Raw genomic sequence first — 21492 nt, 5'->3', positions numbered from 1 at the left:
ATCATACTAACTTTGTTTTCTGTTTTATTTTATTTTGTTTGTTTTTGAAGTTCTTATGGTGCATAACATGGGTCTCAATTAGTTGAGAGTGATTGATCAAAAAGTTAATAAAGTGTTTGAAAATGTTTAAAATAATTAAACATTACAGAGTCAAAATTAAATTAACTAAAAAAATGCTTCTATATTTCAAAAATAACACAAAATATTTATTTCAAAATTAAGTTTAACCAAAATTACATGAATTTATATTTATCCTACATTTGTAAGCATATAAATTGAGACTCTGAATTTGCGGGTTTTTGAATTTGAATAAGATATAGTATAAAATTGTATTGAACTTCGTGGCAAAGCATTTGGATTGTATAATCCGAACTCAATGTTCACCTACAAGAAATCACCTGGGTTTGCGCCCCCCCTCTTGACTCTTTCTACTTCAGCTAGACAAAGAGGAAGGAGGAAGAAATGATTTAAGTGAGCAAAAAATGCTACTTGGAATAGCGTTTTTTAACCACCACGTGTCAGCGGGTGGTGACCCTCGCCTAGAACAAAAGATATTGGATGATCCAGAGTCTTTTATTTGAAAAGCACTGGACAGTCCAACGTCTTTTATTTAAAAGATGTCGGACCATCCAATGTCTTTTTGGACGCATCAATTTTGGAAATAAAGTTCCACCCGAATTGTTGTCAAATAATTTTAATTAAAATAAATTTAAATTTGAAAAAAAAAAAAACTCTTCAAGCTTTGAATGTGGTAACGAGTTAATGTTTGAATCCAAAAATTAATTGAATTCAAATTTCAAAATTTATGCTTAGAAAGACCTTAGGACTACGCAATTTCATGGAATGTTCGGAAGTATTGTCTGCAAAATTTTAAAATAAAATATTTTGATCTTTTATATTTGTATGTATGTACATGTGTATGCTATCTTTGAAATTTGCTAGAAAATATGGCGACTATTACTATTCTCTCTTTCCTTAATTAATACATAGCCTAAGGTAAGCATAACATGGCTCTCCAATGTCTTATTATTTAGAAAACATGAAATATTCTGAAGATATTTTAGGAATTTTAAAATTAAAATAGTTGATCAATTTCTTGGTTTTTTAAAAAAAGAGGTGGTACCGAATGACAGAAATATTCTTAAATTTTAAAATTCAAATTAGATTTTCATTTGAAACACGCAATCATGAGAAGATCAAAAACTGTTAGGTGTTAGGGGTTGACAGTGTGACCTCGGTTAAATGGGGAGGAGAGATGTCTCCACTTGCCCTTGCCAGGGATTTTAATACTGGTTGTTGAATTATGTGGACGATGACTCGTCTGGTTGTCTTGTTGATTGAATATAACAACTAGTTCCACATGTCATTGAGTATGAAGGTCGTTTGTCTTCATGAATTCATTATTGTTGGAATTGATATTTCATGCCTATGATGGCTTTCAAAAACCTCTCGAGTGTTAATGACAACCGAATTGAATGTGTGTCTTTGGCTGACTCTGTTGAGGGAGAGCCTCGATGAGTGTCGCACGGCCCGTTAATTGGATTTAAATTGGCAATCCTTGACAATTGGTATCAGAGCACGGTGTGCGTGAGCTGGGTGGGTGTGAACACTATGAGTTGGAAAATAAGAATTTAAAATTTTATAAAACAAAACAATATGGAGGCATGTAAGGCAAGGGATGACTCAAAAGAAAGGTGTGCCAATAGAATTTGAGGCCGCCAAAGAGAAAATTGATTTTGAAAATAGAATTGCGGAACTTGAGTAAGTCACTCCATGTATGAAAATCCCTAGTATGGAGTAGTGGAAAAGCCTCGAGAATAGGTTGAAATACATTAAGGGCATGATGTCATCTCCTAACTCATGAAGGAGAAAAACAAATAGTGCTTGCGGTATTCGAAGGAGGATTAGGCAGTTGGAAACTTAGTGAGGGTGTGATGAAATACATAATCCCTAGGGGTAGTGCCAATAGAGCATGAGGCCTCCCTACAGGAAGCAGACCAATAGACCTTGAGGTCTGCAATAAAGTATTAAGTTGTTGCTTTGAGTAGGCTAAACACATCAAGGGCGTGATGCCATCCATCATCCCAAGGGGTAGTGCCAATAGAGCTTGAAGCCTCCCTATGGGAAGCAGACCAATAGAGCTTGAGGTCTGCCAGAGAATTGAGTTATTGGAAGCCTTAAGTAGACTAAGACATATCGAGGGCATGATGCCATTCATTGTCCCAAAGGGTAGAGCCAATAGAGCTTGCGGCCTCCCTATGGGAAACGGACAATAGAGCTTGAGGTTTGTCAGAGAATATTGAGTTGTCGGAAGCCTTGAATAGGCTGAATGACATCAAGGTCAGATGTAATCCAGAATCGCATGGGTTTTGTTGACTTTGGTGCAATCCCAAAAGGGGGGGTGAATTGGATATTTAAAACTTCCTAAGTTGATTTCAGATTCACAAACAGTATTTCCCAACCTAGGGTCTTTCTATGCAATCTCAAATGTGCAGATAAATATAAAGTGTGGAAATTAAGTCATGCACAACATTTACAATATATTAAATATAACATACATGTGTAGGAATGTAAATTTCTGGAAATTAAAGTAGACATGATATGTTATCGAGGTTCAGCCAATACTGCCTACGTCTCTGCCTTTAGCTCGCAAGCCCAAGGATTCCACTAATACTCACTTAACGGGTGGAGCAACACCAATTACAACCAGGTCAATTAACGGGATTGACCTTAACTTACAACTACACCTTACCAAGATGGTGCACCTACCTTTCATAACTGGATCAAAACCAATCCGGGACTATTCAGCAGGGCTAGTCTCCCTCTTCAGACCCACATCTGGAATACAAAAAATATAAAATTTTATGTACAGCCAAATGTTTCTTACACAAGTAGATATGTACTACAATACACCACAGTATAATCAATGCACGCCAATAGTATAAGAACTATAAGCTCAATGGTGTATATGCGCAATCAACACTCAGAATAGTGATTATCTACAAGCTAATCTTTTAAACTATGTAAAGATAAATCTCAATCACAGTTTTAGGGTTTCAAAGATTTGTACCTAGAGAAATTTAGAATATCTCAAAAATTATTTTCTCAATATATAGGCACAAAGAGATATTCAAATATAAGCTTGTAAAAATATTTTTGCACAACCAAAAATACAAGCTCAATGAGTCTTGCAATAATAATGCAAAGACTCGCTTAGCTATAAGATTTTTCCAAACCAAAGATTTATTAAACAAAATCAAGGGGAAAAATCCTTTGCTTAAGCCTCAATCAAAAATCAAATATGTAAAAGCAAGTGAGGGTTTCTAACAATAATAATCAATGACTAAAACACTCACAATGCTAGATTTCTCAAAGGGATGGTAGTATATAAGTGTATAGAATGTGTATGAATAAATAGGGCTAAGAAATTTCAAAAGAAATTTTAGCTAATCAAATCCCTAATTGTCTCACTAATTTTTTCAAATGAAGGTATATATATAGCCTTCAACAAAAATATAACCGTTAGGATACAAAGGGTATAATTTAATTTATATAATGAATTTTAAAACCAATTTACCTTTAATTAACCTGAGTTACCGCGGTTAAAAATTAAGCAACTCGAGAGTTTCGGTCGCCCGGACTCTAGGTTCGGTCGCCCGAACACTCATAATAGGAAAGACAATTTTGAAATTCAAGTGCCCAATGAGAACTTCGGGTGGCTGAACCAAGGCGATTTTCATTCTGTTCGAGGTTTGGTCACCTAGTCCGAAGTTCGGTTGCCCGAGGGTATTTTGAACGTAGAGTTCAAGTGCCCGAGTTGGCAAAAAAGGTGAGCGTAAGAGTTCAGTTGACCGAGGACGGTGAAGTCCTTTTTGGTTCGGTCACTCGAAGTCAGGTCAACTATTTGACCTTTCAACGGTTTGGTCGACCAAGGTGTTTTAAACACCAAGATTCAGTAACTCGAAACATCACTATATTAGCCCTTTAAGTCATGTTTCAATTCAATAAATTCTCTGATAGCATATGTGATTTTGGGGACTATCCTAAGTGTAAGGGCAAGGATATAGGGTCTTTTCTAAGGTTTTAGGCATTTTAACTTAGTCTAAAAAACCTAGCGTCAGTTGACCAAAGTCTTGTCTAAGGTCTCTCGATTTCCAAGTGATGTGTAGGGACCTAGGGTCATTCTAAGGCCTTTGAGCTTGTAGTTCCTACATGCATGATATGCAGATTATTACAGACCTTTCCTATATTACTAATATATACCCGAATTGAACAAAATATAGATTACAATAAAATGAAGCTTCTGAGTCTTCTTTTGCTTCAAGTTAACATGTGCCATCAAATGATCTTACTAATATGAACCTGCACACAAACTTGAAAAACATTAAATACCAAAGTATTTGTCATGATCAAAATGGTATATGACCCATAAGGTCAACAAGTTTGTGCCAATAGAGCTTGAGGCCGCCCTACGAGAGTTAATTGAGATTGTTGCTTATTTTGTGTGTATATAGGATGGGAAAAGAATCCATGACAATTTGATGGGTAAGTGAGCAGAGGACTTCCAGTAAGACTACAGAGAGAAGGTAATGGTTCACACCAAGCACCTAGGAAAGTTGGCAAGGTGTCACACAAAAGTACAAAAGGGAAGGCAATGTGAACGTTGCACGCTCTATAAGTCAACATGGTAAAATGGTTCATACCAAGTGCTCAGGAGATCAGGTAGGGTGTTACACCAAGCGCAAAAGGGTTGAAAGGGTAAATGATGCGTGCTTCGGTTGGTATGGCAGAGAAAGGATAATGGTTCCCACCAAGTACCTAGGAAAGTAGGCAGGGTGACACACCTAACGTGCAAAAAAGGGTAAGCAAGGTGAACGTTGCACGCTCTGACCAAGTTAAGATGGTTAATTGCAAGCCTCTAATGACCTGAATGATGGTATGATGCGAGATTCGGCAGATTTCAATACCCAAAAGGCAACAAATTGGAATGGATGAGTCGTAGATCTTTTCGATTCTTTACCTATTAGTTGTCGTAGTTACCTCACATAGCTAATGAGTTGTATCCTATTTTAGATCCTTACTTGTTAGTTGTCGTCGTTATCCTACATAATTGATGAGTTGTATCCCTTTTTAACTCTTTTACTAGTCAGTAGTCGTAGTTAGCTCACATAGTGGATGAGTCGTTTAACTTTTCAACACTTTGCAAGTTAGTAGTCATCGTAATCTCACATAGTGGATGAGTCTGTGTCCCTTTTCAGCTCTTTACAAGTGAGTATTCATGGTTCCCTCATACTATGGATGAGTCATATAGAGTAACTACTAAATATGCAGAGTATAACCTCGTAGACATGTAGTCAATGACGAAGGTCATCAACAACAAGAGTGTGAAGTCTTTTTACAAATGCATCGACGAGATCGTCGATAGAGTAAGTGGGGGAAAATGTTAGGGATTGACAATGTGACCTCGATTAAATGGGGAGGAGAGATGTCTCCACTTGCCCTTGGCAGGGATTTTTATTACTGGATGTTGAATTATTCAGACGATGCCTTGTGTGGTTGTTTTATTAATTGAATATAACAACTAGTTCCACATATTATTAAGTATGAAAATCGTTTGTTTTCATGAATTCACTACTGTTGGAACTGATATTTCATGCCTATGATGGCTTTCGAAAACCTCGAGTGTTCATGACAACCAGATTGAATGTGTATTGTTGGCTGACTCTGTCAAGGGAGAGCCTCGACAAGTGCCACGCAGCCCGTCGATTGGGTTTAAATTTACAACTCATGACACCATGCTTTAATACAAAGAGACCTGAAGGAAGCAATTGTTTGAAGGTGTGACAATTAATTTGTAAAATATATCATTACATATTTCTTTATTTTGAAGAGTTAATTATTATTTGAAAACGTGTTTAAGCGTGGGGAGGCGTGGGAGTGTAGAAGGGATTTCTTGAAAATATAATTCATGAAAACTGAGGGTTGAAAAATCTTTTGAATTGACTAATTAAACAGCAGATATGCGTATTCTCACAACTTTGCCAATGTAAATAATTAGCTCTCTCTCTCTCTCTCTCTCTCTCTCTCTCATTTTTTCGGGGGATTTTTAGTACCATTGCATAGTTTGCTGCACAGACGAGAATGCAAAGGAGCTCTTCCGTATTCTGTCTGCCCTCTGCATATATGGGCATGGTCACATGTTTTATCTTGTGATATCCAGCTGTTCGTCATAAAATATAAAAATAAAAATAAAAATAAAAATAAAAACCCATTTCTTGCATATGCTTGGTTGGTTGAAGATGGAAAAATCTGTTATTCAGTGAGAAATTTATACTCAATGAATGTCTAAAATTAAAATTATAAGATCGTTTAGGGTCCGCCACCAAGCCATGTGCAATTCTACCACGAACAATGATTAAGAAACTAACTGAAGTTTTGAAGAACTAGCAAGAGATTTAAAACCCATATACTACCTAATTTACCAAAAGAATGAAACCTCAGTTGGGTTCCTAGAGCACCCCACAAGTTTCTCAGATAAAAAAGGCAGAATTATCTGGAAAATATTTATAGCCACAACTAGGTGCAGAACCCATTCTGAGAAACTGGTTTCAGTCCACTGCAAATCTTATCAGTGAATGCATCAATAAGCTGTCCAGCCAAGCTTGGGGCGTCATCCATGAAAGTGTCAACAAAAACACTCACTATCCTTCTATCCTGCATTGTTGCTTTCAAGCTGAACCAAGTCAGAAATTTAACTCTGAATTCGTTATCTATGTGCCCTTCAAGCTCCAACAATTTAATTGCTCTCACAGAATATTCATAGTTACTGTCTTGCTTTATACCCGAACCAAATGCTTCCTCTGCTCCATCCATTTTGCATGGCATGAGAGGAGAAATTGACAGTGGACATGTTAAAGGAACATCCTTAATGGAAGGAGGCAATAAGTTAAATCCTTCATTCTTGTTCTTGTTGATGCCATCTTGAATCTTTGGGCGGTGGTCCCTGGACACTAGTTCATTGTTTCTTGAATCTTTGGAATCCAATTGAGAATGCTTTTGTGCTTGCAAAGAACTTTCTTCCTTTTCATGCTCATTAAAAATCGATAAAGTGCTTCCACTTAATGCAGTTGAGATCCATTTAGCTTCCCAAGTGCCCAAAATTCTCATGCTGCTAAACAGAGACACTTTACAGAAATACTCGCTTGAAGGATCGAGATCAATAATCTTGAACCTTCTCTCTGGCCTCAGTACAATGTAAGTGGGTTGTTCTGGATAATCCTGCACAGTAGACTTTCGATGCCACAGCTTGCAGCCCAACAATTCTTCTAGGAGATTATCTTCATATTCAAGTACAATAATTACCGAGGTTGGGGAACATTCTTCAAATTGGATCTTGCACTCTGCATGAGTGATTTTTAGTTGTAGTAGAAGGGGACAAAATGATTTCGAAATCTCTCCTAATGTTTTATAGCACATTCAAGATCGATCTCTCTCTCTCTCTCTCTCTCTCAAGTTTGATTGCACATTTGTTTATCATGAAAACAAAGTTGAACCATTTTCTTTCTCATAAATTGAATGGGATTTTAAATTCTGGAAAAGAAATCAACTTACTTGTGTGTTCTCTCTGATCTATAGAATCAGGGCTAGGAGCAGCATGCATAGAATCAAAAGCTTCCACTGCAGAAGCACACAATTTCTGAACCTCAGCACCACAAGAGAGCCTGTTGACAATGCCCCGTGCCATCTTTATGCACACTTGATCAAGAGGCCCAACTTCATGCCTAAGTTTCTTCATGGCACTCTCCACAATCTCATTAAGTTCTTTGTATTTATCAGTTCCATTAAGAATCTGGTAGCTTAGAAAAACTCGTAGACACAGTACATCTACTCTCCTAGCCTCCTTGGCAACCAACAACTGTTTTCTCCAGGTTCTGAAGGACAAAAATATTAAATTAATCAATTCCTCCCTCTCTTTCAAGTGATATATTCCAGCATCTTAGTTTGCCAAATTGGAAAAATATTGTGAATATGATAATTCTACTAGCATCACATTGTACTAGAGTGTATTTTGGTTCAAGATATTTATTGTTGCACAAGCAGTGTCATCCTTACTACCAATCCTATAAAACCGATTAACATGTAAGCATGAAAGTCTACCCAGTACACATAGAAAGTAACTGCATGTGTCTGCGTGTACGTGTGTGCAGACATAGTTTGTTTTCCAGCTAGGTTTTACCAAATTGCTCAAATCTTACAAGGAAACTTGAAAAACCTGGAGAAAAAAAACGCATAGTAGTGTCACACCTACATGTTGGACACTGATAACAATGTCTGTCATTGTTACATACACAAACCCAAACCCAAAACCAAGTTTTATATGTGCAATAGGGCCTTGGTTTGCAGAACTGAAGTTGCAACTGCCAGTGGTATTTCTCTATCAAATACCACTTCTAAATATTTCCTTCATTATCAAAAGAACAACTAATTGAAATTGACTGTTTGTGGTGCTGAGAAAAGCTCTGTTACCTCATCAGTCCCTTTATCTTTCCACAAGAAACGCAATAGAAATATCCATCCAACTTTGTACAGCAGCCATCCTTCATAATTCCAGCTCTATCATGCCTTAGAGCACATGTAAGATGACATGACATGCCACATGAGTCACCCTCCCCTGGAAGATCAGAACTGCAGATCAACCAGAGACTAGGATCCTTGTTATCATCATACTGATGACAGATACAGCAAGAACATCTCTTGCAAAAAGCATCTTCCGGACTTAAAGTGGCTCTGCATGCAAGATTCCGACAAAGTAGTTTTTCAGTGTTATCCAGAGGAACACAGTGTGGGTCACCAGATAGTTTAACAGTGTGTTCATCCTTCCGAGGCCTTTTGGATCCATTTTGGATATTGGCAGGAGAAAAGGTGGGAGAATACTCACCATTATTCCTTTTGGACTTCTCAGAAACTAACTTTAGGAGGTGCTGTATCATTTTAAGTTTTGTAAAGCCACTGTACTTTCTCTCTTTACCCATTTCAGCACAAATAATTTCAAGAAGCTCTCTGCGGGTCCATGAGTGAAGAAGCTGTGGAGCCTCGTTTGACCATTGGGCAATAACACGAACTAGCCCTCGTTTCTCTTCCAAGCTTAGCTGACTAGATTTTGCAGGGTCAAGTACAAAATCTGAGAAATGAAAACATGCATGTTCAAATTCGCATTTAAAATTCCAAAGAACAAAATTGTTATTGTTTGATTAGATTTCATCATTTTCTTCTCTGATTATGATATTCATTAGAACTGCATGAGGCCAAAACTCAAATAATGAGGTGAGATATAAATTTTAGAGACTCATAACCAAGGATATGATTTTGCTGCATGAATAGTCAAAATGGTACTCTACACAATGTTTCTTACCCATGCAAACACCAAAGCAACGTGCAGTTATAATATAGTTTCTAATAGTGCACTGATAATCATGGCATGGTAAAAATATTACCACGTTATGAACAAATGATTGCTCTAAAGATTAAGGCTGCCTTAAGAACCCTTGATGCTTTTATACAGAAGATATCATGTAATTATTTACTTAAAAGTTAATCAATCACATCTTAACTTGCAGGCTTAATGCTTTTATAACAAAGAATATTTGCGTATTTATTAAAGAAAAACCAATTCAATCATGCTGTGTAATGTCATCATTATTTTCTAAATTTTCATTTAGATCAGTATAATCCATAGCATATCCCATTTCAACATTAGTTGCATATCCTCCATTCACCCTCAATTCGGTCATAGTCTCTCTCATTTACCATTACATTGAAAATATTATCATTTTTGCATTCCTGATATTCATGTTCTTAGGGGTCATTCCCTTATTTTGTTGAAAGTTCTATCATCTGAAAGCATAATCACTGTCACTGCCAAGTCTATTCTACAAAATATGAAGTTAATTTATCTATTTTCCTTCATCATAATCACTGTTAATGCCAAGTCTAATCTGCAAACTATGAAGTTAATTTATCCATTTCCTTTATCCTATTGTTCATTGAGGCTACTTCTAGACTTCTCTTGATCCTACATGTGAAATCATCTCAAGTATGCTTAGTTTTTGAAAATGCTGCTTCATGATTTCCATACATTTAGTGATCATCATGGTTAGCAATGTCCTGTAAGCCCCTCCAAATTTGATTTACATCTATTTGTGACACACAGTGATTGGGGCTGTAGGGAACTCTCCATTTCATCATATTGAATTAACACTGAGAGAACGGTGGGTTTTGATCTGCTCAAGCCAAGACAAATTTTTTTCTTTCACATAAAAAACAGTATAACTGAAACTAAAATCCACCTAAAAAGGTTCCTATTTCACTAAGAAAGCCTCCTATAAATGTTAAAATAGTACAACCTCAGGCAGTTTAAACACATCATTTGATGGTGAACCACAATTGGGCTTCCACTTCATATTCAAACTTCCCAGCACCACCTACATTAAAATCTTGCTCTTGCAATACCTAGGCTTCCACACCATATGGGGTCTGCGGAGGGCATAATGTACGTAGTCTTATCTCCAACATTAAAATATTCCCTAAGTTTATGTTAGATTTGTGGAATAGTTATTCCTAGGAAAAAGATAGACTACAATTAGGAATTTGGGAATGGAGAGAATAGCTATTCTTTATATAATTCATATTATTTCTTCCAGTGTGTAACAAAAAAGGAATAGGCATTCCCATGGTGAAATTTGGAAACAATTATTCCTCGTCTATTCCTTATTACGGATTGATAGAAGGTTTCACTTTTTTATTTTATTTTTTTGATAGCAAAATAAATTCATTAATGGAAGAGAATTTACTAGGTGGGAGAATAAGACACCTCCCAAAAGAATCTGGAGCAAACCAAAAAAGAACTAAAACAACAAAAAACAGAGATCACACCAACCAATACTTCCAATCCCTATTCAAATCCTGAAAGCTAGCTTCACTAAAAGGTTTCACTTTGTTATTTTCTTCATAGTAATGTCACAATATATTGCATGACTAATTGCAACTAACTTATTACATCCAGTCTATTCCTAAGGATAGGCATTCTGCAAATCTAACTAAACCTAAAGGATGTGCCCAGGCTAGCCAAAAATCATACAAAAGAAATAAAACAATATCCAGAATATGATCCAAAACAAAATTCTCAATACTCTTAACTAGCAAAGCTTCAAAAATCTATCTCCAAGAGGGCACATGATCCAAGCAGTGATGCTGCTCTCATTACTAACAGTCACACTCTGTTATTACTCGCACACTAACCTAGAAATTGTCTCAATCTCAAATTTAACAGAATGTTGGATTTCTAGACAGACCAAACAAGCAAAATTGAGTGTTTTTTTTATTTTTCAATTAGGATTATTCAGTTTAGTGATCCAGGACCACCAAAATTTTTCCTTAAGTGAGAAACACTCAAGAATACAACTATACCATGGAAATGGTATGTATACTTAGATTACCAAAATCAAAACCCACAGGCAGAAGAACCAAGTTAGAAGTTAGAACCATCAACTATAGGACATCAAACAAAGTTCAGAATAGCTTTTATGTCTATAAAACAGAAAACCCAGAACAAACTTTAACCCACAAAAAAAAAAGGCAAAACAAGAACAAGAAGCCTAGTAAATATATACCAACACCACACAACATACATTGCTTTCGCAAGTATAAATGACTATTGTCAAGGAACCCCAAAAAATAAATGAAGAGAAAAACCCCAGATTTAAACAAGTAATCTAACATGCATTATCAAACAAAACATCAGAAATAAGAGAAAACATGACCATCGATTCTGTATCTTTTTCTTCATAAGCAAAAACAGGGGCATCCATCCTAAACCCACACATGCACGCGCGCGACGAGAAAGAAAGAGAGAAAAACCTGAAAACAGCTCCATTTCTGAAACTCTTTGTTCTGGGTTTCTCATAATAATTAATCAATACAAAAATCGACGGACGGGGGAGAGAGAGAGAGATTGAAGACAGAAAGGACCCGACCCAGAAGGACGACAGAAGAGAGAGAGAGAGAGAGAGAGAGAGAGAGAGAGAGAGAGAGGCATTCAAGCATTAAACAATAGTATTATGGCATTGAATGCGAGATTTGGAGGATTTTGGATTTTGGAAAAATCTCTGGGCGAGGCGTCGATTCTGCATTATACATTTATATTTACATGAAAATTTACCCATTACTGTAAAATTCAGATCAGCAGTCTCGGGACTTGCGATACTGGTGGGACCCACCTTCAGCTGGCGTAAGTTGGACTTTCCACGCATCCAAGAGATGTCATTGGCTGAGATGACTTCGACATGGATGGTAAGCGGTGCAGGTTATCTTTTTTTCGCGCAGCAAACCGATCCATCCCATCACATCAGCGTTCGGTAGCCGTCGGATGAAAACTGGGTCAGACCATCTGACCCATCGGACGAACGGATTTGATTAGCATAGACCCAATTTTTTCTGATTTACTGCACCCCGTGAAATCATGTCTTATCATCAATGGCCTGTTTGGCTACTAAAAAAGAAAAAATGAAAATATTAGAAAAGTATAAGTGCTTTTAATTTTCTTTCCATTTTTTTTTTTCTTTTGATTATCTTTCCGTAAACACCTTTCTACATTCAATTATCTCCTCCATAATAATTATGAGGTCATGTGTTAAAATATGTTTGGTTGCTAAAATATAATTACGATTCATATTGTTTCAGTCAAGTCACTTCCTAACATGTGAAGTCATGATTCATATTAGTATTTTCCTACTTCTTTTGACAAATAATACTCTATGATGATATGGACTTACATTAGTAAGCATTTTTCATATTTTTCATTTTCTCTTTTTGAATATATAGGAGCTCCAGCAGTCCTTCAGACCCCATGGTGCGGTACCAAACCTACGGATCAACATTTTCCGCTTCCTAGTCTCGCTAATCAGGATAAAGTCTTAATGCAAACACAACTTTCATACATTAGTTGGACGTTAGACCAACCCAACTCTCGAGACACATTTCTATTACTATCCCCGATCTCCGCTAGCTCACAAAATAAACTCTCACCATTCATAGGTATCATTGGTTTCGTGAGTGTATCTACTTGAAATTGAACCCCCGATATTCCTTCTTACGTGCTGATGTCTTTCCACCGCATCATGCCCGTAGGGGCAACATTTTTCATATTTTTATTATTGAATAAAATACATTCACTTATTTTAAAGTTTAATAAAAAGATATTAATTTTTTTTTATCAATTTCAAAAATTTCCTTTAAGGTTCGAAGAATTCCAATGAGCTTTGCAAAAAAGATAAAAAAAAATTTTTCTATGTTTTAATTAAAAGATAACTTTTTTTATGAGAGATTTGTATCTTTTTAGTAAATCTTACGGCAGGTGTATGATATTTTTGAAATCTCAGAAAAAGTCTGTCTTTTTGTTAAATCTGGGGGTGAGTGTCTTTTGTCCTAAAAAGTATCCTTAGTTCAGTAATTATTTTAGAATTATAATATTTTCAAATTACAAATAAAAATAATAATTATTGGTTTAAAATTTAAAAAATTATTTATATCTTTCAATCGTCTTCTTAACTCTTCCCTTAAAATGGTTTGAAACATATTTTTGTAACTTTTCATTCCCTTCTTCTAAATATAGTAAATTTAAAATTTTGAATTAGACATGTAATATGTGCTCACAATTAGTTATTAATTTAGTAAGTTCAATTATATATATATATATATATATATATATATATTCATCTTTCAAAAAATACCCTCTATTTGCAAGCTATTATAAATAGAATATTCCAAATAAAATACACATAAATATTTTAATAATTTTATTTTAAAATTCAAACTAGTCTTTATAACCTAAAAAAAATTAAATTTTAAAATGAAAATCACACAACACAATTAGTTTAAAATTCAATAAACCTTTTATTTTGGGTTGAATATAACAAACTAATAAATAACAATTCTTTTTTGTAAGATTTAGATCTTATTAATTATCATATGTTATATTTATATCTGGACCCACTAAAATAATGCGGGGTCTACATTATTAGAACACATCAAATCATACCTCTTATTTGTAATTTAGTCAGAGGTAATTCAATATGAAAAAGACTTCTAAGGAATATTTCCTTTGCATATCATTTTAGTGGGACAAAGTAGATAACGTTTTCTAATTTTGAATAATTTTGTATTAAAAAGTATTGATTTAAGTCAAATTTTTTGAAAAAAAAAAAAACATAATTTTCAATTATGATTGGTTGTCTAAAATGTTCTAACTTGATCATTTTTCGCACAACTATAAATGTATTTATAGTTGTTAGGTCATCAATTTTACGTAAAATAATTGTTTCTTGTTAGTATTTCTCTAGAGATTGTCATGCATATAATAAAAAAGGAAATAAATTTGAACTAGTATTTTGTTTATTATTTGAAATTTAAATCTTAAATTTTAGGATTTATAATTTATATTTTAATAAATTCATGAATCCAAAATCATAATTTCATTCCAAATTTTTCTTACCAAAAAAAATATTGCAAGGATAACCTATACCAAAAAAATAATTTATGTTTGTTTATCCTTCCTAAAACACTTCTGATTTTGTCACAATGTCTCGGAGGGTCAACTCTTGCAAAAGGAGGTTAAATCTCCAAAACGCATCGGCCGAGTGGCGGATTCGAAATCAAATCAAATGAGGCTAGAATACCTATTTAACCATCTACCAGTTCATTGGCTTCAAACCTTCAACTAGGTCCAAGGAACTCAATAGGTAATGGTCTATGTTACCAGATAGAGTTTTGGAGTACGACTATGCAAAGGGAAGGTACTAGCACTCATTCATACCATAAACAATACTGGATTAATCTATGATTACATTTGAAATCAACCAATCAAAACTATAATTCTTTTATTTTTATGAATTGCTAAACCTTTAAATATTGGATAGCCCCATAAAAGATAGAACCATCCTCACCTTGAGATTCCCAATGGTATACGAAAGACACATCCTTTAACTATTTTAAATGTCTTATTTACTTGACCTTTAGATATTGAGAGGCCTTGCGAAATACAAAAACCTCTCTCACCCCTAGTTTCCTAAAGGCATGCAAAGATAAATGAGACATGCTAGCAAACAAGCTAAGCTACTACACATGCAAATATAACTAAAAGCAAACATGTATAATATGCATACAATCACACATGTAAACATACATATAAGGCACTTACGATAGGTGTACACTAAAATCAGAGAGTCTAATGGAATCACCATCGAGCAAAATTAAATTGATTTTAAAAATCAAAGAAACTCTACTAGATTCTTTGCCCCTTAAGAGATGGTCAAGGATTATGTTGGGGATGTGGCTCATATTTTGAGTGGAATGCATGCACCGGGAAAGCTATGTGAAGCGAGGAGTAAGAGCAAGAGAGAAGGCTACAAGAAGAGGACAAATCGTCGACGAGTTGGGCTATAATCATCGGTGGTTTCAAGAAGAATGCAGGATACACCTCTTGACTTCAAACTATCGGCAATTTGGCCTAAATCATTGATGGTTTTAGTCTGCGCACGTCACGTAATTCAAATTGGAAGATTAGTAGATTAGGTAAATTGGAGGATTTTCCTCTGGGGATTGCTACATGGATGGTTTAGATAGGATCTAAGGTTCTTGTACATTTAGGGTTCATATATAATCAATGATTTGTAACTTCATTGTAAGCTTGACATTGTTCATAATGAGAATCGGAGTTGCTGCTCCCGTGGACATAGGCACATTACCGAACCACGTAAATCTTGTGATTTTGATTGTTGTTTTTGTTCTTCTCATTACTGAGTGTTTGCTTCTTTAGTATTTTTCATCATTGAGTGATTACACGGGTTATTTTTTGGTTAATTTGTGAGCGTGTGAAAATGCTTCTACTACACATCCACGAACAACAATTTGTATCAGAGCTATTGGTTCTTAATAGTTGGGGTCTCTTCGATGAAATTCGATGTTAACAAGTTCGACGTAAGTGGGAATTTCAAACTTTGGCAGAGGAGGGTGAAGGACTTGCTAGTGCAGCAAAATACGGTGAAGGCTCTACACAAGAAGAAAAAACTGTGTCCACTGTCCAACATTGTCTGGCCGATGACTTGATGTATCACGTCATGGGTGAGGAATCACCAGTTGCGGTTTGCTGAAACTTGAAAGCCGGTATGTTGACTTTTTGAGTCCTATCTCATTTTTCATAATGACAAATACAAGGTATTTAATATTTGCCGAGTTTGTGTGCGGGTTGAGTTTTGCATGAATTGGCAATATCATATGAAGTATATGGAGACTCGAAGAAAAATGAAGATTGAATTGTTTATTGTTTGTAATTTATATTTCATTCATTCGGGTTTGTAATATTTAATATGCCATGGTCTGTAATAATTAGTGCATATCATGCATGTAGGATCTGTAAGCTCAGTAATGTCATAGACAGACCGTAGGTTAATCAAATGACTTTAGGGGTGACTTGGTCAACTGATGCCAAGTTTTTAACCGTACTTGAAAAGGCCTTAGAAAAGACCCTAGTTCCTTACACTAGCACTTAGGAAAGTCTCCATTTTAATATATGCTTTCAAGGGAAATCAATTTTCAAAAACAGGACTTAGATGTTAAAATACTAAGGTTTTGGACGACCGAACCTTGGTGTTGAAAGCGCCTCGATCAACCCGAACATAGGGTAGTCAAACTGTTGACCTGACTTCAGGCAATCGAACCGAAATGAACGTAGTGTCTTCGGTCGACCGAACCTTAAAGCAGTCAATTTTCACCTTCCCTGGGTGCTTGAACTTCACGTTCAAAATACCCTCGGGCAACCAAACATGCAATTTGGCAAACTAAACTTGAGACCAGACGACTAAACCTTCAACATATTGGAAAATTGCCTTGGTCAGCAGACCGAACCCTTGATCAAGCACCCGAACTTCAAAAATCACTTTTTCTCATGTGTCTATTCGGGCGACCGAACCTATGGCTCAGTCGACCAAACTCTCAGGTTGGCCAAAATTTTACCGTGATTAATTGGCGTTAAACTGGGTTAGTTTTATTAAACTCATTTACAACAAATTTAATTATTCCCTATGTATCCCCAACGGTTATAATTTTAGCCATGCCTACATATATGGGTTCATTTGCTCATATTAGCAAGTGATTAGTAATTTGATTAGTAACAAAATCTTCTGAAATTTTTCGAAGCTCATTCTTTCTTACAAAGTCTATACACACACATACTCCTATTGTTTTCAGAAATCAAGCCTTGTGAGAATATCCTTGAGGGATTATTCATTGTTTGTTGTTGCTAAAAAGTCTCATTGCCTTTATTGTTTGCTTGATTTTGAGATTGAGAGTTGGGCATAGTTTTCCCATCAGAATTAATTTAATAAATCTTTTGTGTGGGAAAACTTAAAGCTTGTGGATCTTGGCATTCAAATTGCAAAACACCTTAGCTTGTGTTTTTGTTTGAGCATAAATCGTTTTCTACAAGCTTACTTTTGAATATCTCTTTGTGCTTGAATATTGAGAAAATATTTTTGAAATATTTTGATTACACTCGGTGAAAATCTTTGAAACCCTAAACTGTGATTGAGATATACATCTTACGTAGTTTCAAAGATTAGCTTGTTGATACAATCATTGCACTTGATTGAATATAGACATTACTTTGAGTGTTGATTGCACATATATTGCACTGAACTTATAGTTCTTACATTATTGGTGTGCATTGATTATACTGTGTTGAATTATTGTACAAATTTTCTTGTGTTAGAAGCACTTTTCATTGTACGAAAAAGTTTATATGATTGTATTCCAGGTGTGGCCTGACGGGGCATTGGTCCAGCCCATAAGGATCAATAGGGCCTTCTCTACCTCGTAAGAAGAGTGTGTAAAGGTTGAGGTCAGCCCTGGAAATTTGACCTGGTTATAACCGGTGCCGCTCCACCAGTTAAGTGAGCAATAAAGGTAATCTTCGGCTTTGCGAGCTGAGGCGGGGACATAGGCAATATTGGCCGAACCCTGATAACATATCGTGTGTCTACTTTATAATTCCGCAGTTTATTACTGCACATGTATGTTATTTTCATTAGATTGTGAATGTTGCGCATGATTTAATTTCTACATATCATTATCTGCGCAATTGGTATATGATTAGAAAGACCCAAGGTTGTGTATTACTGATATTTGGACATACCTAGGAATAAATTTTAAAATACCAATTCACCCCCCTCTTGGGAATACACAAATTCCAACAATTGGTATTAGAGTCTCGTGGCATTGACTTAAAAATTTTTGCTAAAGATCGAGATGACTCAAATTGGTGTATCCCCATTCGGAGAGGGACCGTCACTTTCCAATCCTCCATTATTTTGTGGTGTTGACAGCACTGCCTGAAAAATTAGAATAGGCATATTTATAAAATCAATGGACTGGAGGGCCTGGCAAGTAATTATCAAAGGAATTTGTATGCCAGTAGAAAATGATATTAATTTGATGCATGCAAATTCACATGCCATGGATTTACTCTATTGCACTTTAGATTCTAATATTCTTATTGAGATTATGGCATGTACAAGTGCTAAGGATATATGGGATGAACTTGAAAGGAAATATGGAGAATCCCGAGAGAATGAGACCACCACTCAGGAAGTAGTAAATAATAGGACAATTACATTAACAGATAGAGAGGTATATGTTCCTATCTTAGCCTCTATAGATGATTCTGTTGCTGAATGCTATGATATTCCAAATGTTGAATCATCTATTAAATTTCATGATAATTTGTTAATGATGCATGTGATGATTCTCGTGGAAAATATTGCAATATATTATATGTTGAATCATTTGTCAAACCTTGTGATAATACTATTAATGATTTATGCGATGCTTATTGTGAAAAATCTTGTAATGAATCATATGTTGAAGTGTTTGATGAAAGCATGTCCTTGAACAAAGAACTAGAATGTACTTTATTTAAAATGCATAAACTTCTAGTTAAAATGTCTTAGCAGACAACAGTGTTCAAAAATGAGAATGAAAGGATAGCAAAACAATTAGACGAATTAAAAGATTATCATGTTATTATTGAAAAGAAAAAGATAAAGAAGGTTTCGAAAATTATCTGCTTAGAGAAAGAAATAGATGATTATTCTAGAGCTACACTTAAAGTTATAAATGAAAAGAATAATCATAATAAATCCTTAAAAATTAAGAAGAAAAATCTTTTCAAAAAGGATTTAGGAATATCACATGATTCCCACAGTCATGCCTGAACGAGCAATCATAAGAATTGTAAGCAAAATTTTTCACGTATTTACAAAACTTGCTTACATTGTAAAAGAAAAAGGCACATTCGATTTACTTGCTTATCCAAAAGTGTCAGGGGCTTAGACAAAGAAATGATGTGGGTTACGAACCCCGTAGGACCTAAGGATAAATATATTTAAATTAATGTTAATTATTTTAATCTTCCCTTAGTTCCTAGGTTTAGGGGTTGTGATGACTGTAGGCTTAGGGAGTGGTTCGGGGTTAAAATATGTAAACCTAGTATCTGCATCCACTTCCAATTGGATATGGCATCTTTGCCAGGTAATTAATTTCAAATGCTTAACTCATGCTTAAATATAACACTTTAAGTTAAGCCACTGGTGTCCATTGCACAAGATTGAGTTTTAGGGATCCATCCTATATCATATATCATTATATCCTAAACTCATTTTTGAATATGAAAAGCCTAAATCAAAATGTAGTCATCACTCTAGGTATAAGCACTAATGATGATTAAGCTCTATTATACTAGTGCTAATTAAAAGCCATTCCTCTCGTAATCAAATTTAGAGGTATCCACTAAGGGATTCATATTTTATTGTTGAAACAAATTATTCACTTTGAGCTTGAAATATAAAATGCCTCTATTTTCGTCCACCATCTCCTTCATAGGAAATCTTTACCATACCATGATCACATCAAATAAAGATCCATCCTCTGATTGGTTCATATCCTTACTCCAAAAATTGTGATCATATTTGAAGGACACATTCCAATCTCCTAAGAGCGTTGTTAAAAAATATTCATATTCTCCTACATGCTCTGTGACCAAGCCTGGACATGATTACTATTATGAAAATATTTTGGAAGATGTCCAGCGTCTCCTAAATACTCTTATGAACTTAATGATAATTTAATTGTTAAGAGTATTTATTCTTCTTTGTTTAATAAGCTCTCAAACATTAAATCAAATCCATTAGAGCTTCATATCCTTCATGATGAGCTGAATGACTAAGTTTATTGTAGCCGGTCTCAATCTAGATGAGTGCACAAAATCCAAGTAAACCTATGCACATGAAGTTTAAATTGAAAGGCATTCCATCTTGTGCCTCTCACGCATTGAAATTCATAAAAGAAAAGAAGCATGTGTTGGTTTATGACCCTAAAGAAGTATTGCTTATGACTTTTTTGGTCCGATAAGCCTAAGAACTCAAAGCCAAGCTAAAATCACTGAAAATATTATAACTCTTGGTTATTGAACTTGAATATGAAAGAAAGGTATAAAATGAGTCGAGTGCATAACTAAGGGGGAGCACATAAAATTAAAATGCTTTCATATTATTTTTTTATGCCTAAATGTTCATGTGAACATTGCAATAAATTTATAACTATCCTCTATTATCTACTATTTATATTCTTTGATGGATAGATTATATATTTTGATTTGTTGATTGCTATTTGATTGCATGCTTGTATTGAAAGCCTCCTGCATGGTGGATGCATTGATGTGTATTGCAAGTGGATATAGGTTCTTATTGTTTTGAACTGAATTATAAATTACATATTTGAACTTATCAGACACAAGTTTTATGGGAAAATGTCCAATTTATAGATGGCATGCTGCTGAAATTTCGGTAGAATTTTCCCCAGTAAAACCTTGTCCAAAGATGATTATAATAAAATGTAAGCTAAAATATTTTTTGAAAGGATGAGTGAAAATCATTTGAATAATTAAATTTCATCCTTGCATAATCATTGAAAATATTTAGATGAGCTCAGCTCCATCTCTATAGAAAGAACATAAAAGACTCAAATGCATCACTTCGTTTTTTGAAATAATGAGGCTTTTCTGAAAACTTGGAACATCATATACAACTCTTAAAGCTCAATGAACATATATGGATTGTTCTCGGTTATGGACATTATTGAATGCCTTAATATACATTCTTTGATGCATCTATGGTCTATAGGGACAACTATACTGATCAAGTGACAAATGCATTTGATAAACATTTAGTATAGTTGATTTTAAAGATTTAAATTTATGGCTTATACTACTAGCCATAATGAAACAATTTTCTATCTAGTAAAAGCAGTTTATTGTATCTAAACTAGAATTCAAATCGATAGGGGGAGCATCCAAAAATTAAAATGCCTACCTTATTATGCTCACAA

At 34.9% G+C, this 21492-nt stretch overlaps 1 protein-coding gene across 1 annotated transcript; it reads right to left on the bottom strand.

Moving 5' to 3' along the window:
• Positions 1 to 6327: 6327 nt before the first annotated feature.
• On the bottom strand, positions 6328 to 12199 carry LOC131162497 (VIN3-like protein 2). Its single transcript, XM_058119049.1, has 4 exons — positions 11917 to 12199; positions 8527 to 9181; positions 7612 to 7931; positions 6328 to 7400 (listed from the first exon to the last, which is right to left on the bottom strand). The coding sequence occupies exons 1-4, from the start codon at positions 11960 to 11962 to the stop codon at positions 6577 to 6579; spliced, it is 1845 nt and encodes a 614-aa protein (XP_057975032.1). The 5' UTR covers positions 11963 to 12199; the 3' UTR covers positions 6328 to 6576.
• Between the last annotated feature and the right edge of the window lie 9293 nt (positions 12200 to 21492).

The sequence above is a fragment of the Malania oleifera genome, chromosome 8 (genome assembly GCF_029873635.1).
Source record: "Malania oleifera isolate guangnan ecotype guangnan chromosome 8, ASM2987363v1, whole genome shotgun sequence".
Taxonomy (NCBI): Eukaryota; Viridiplantae; Streptophyta; class Magnoliopsida; order Santalales; family Ximeniaceae; genus Malania; species Malania oleifera.
Note: the sequence above shows the minus strand (reverse complement) of the source record. Positions and strands in the feature narration are given on the sequence as shown.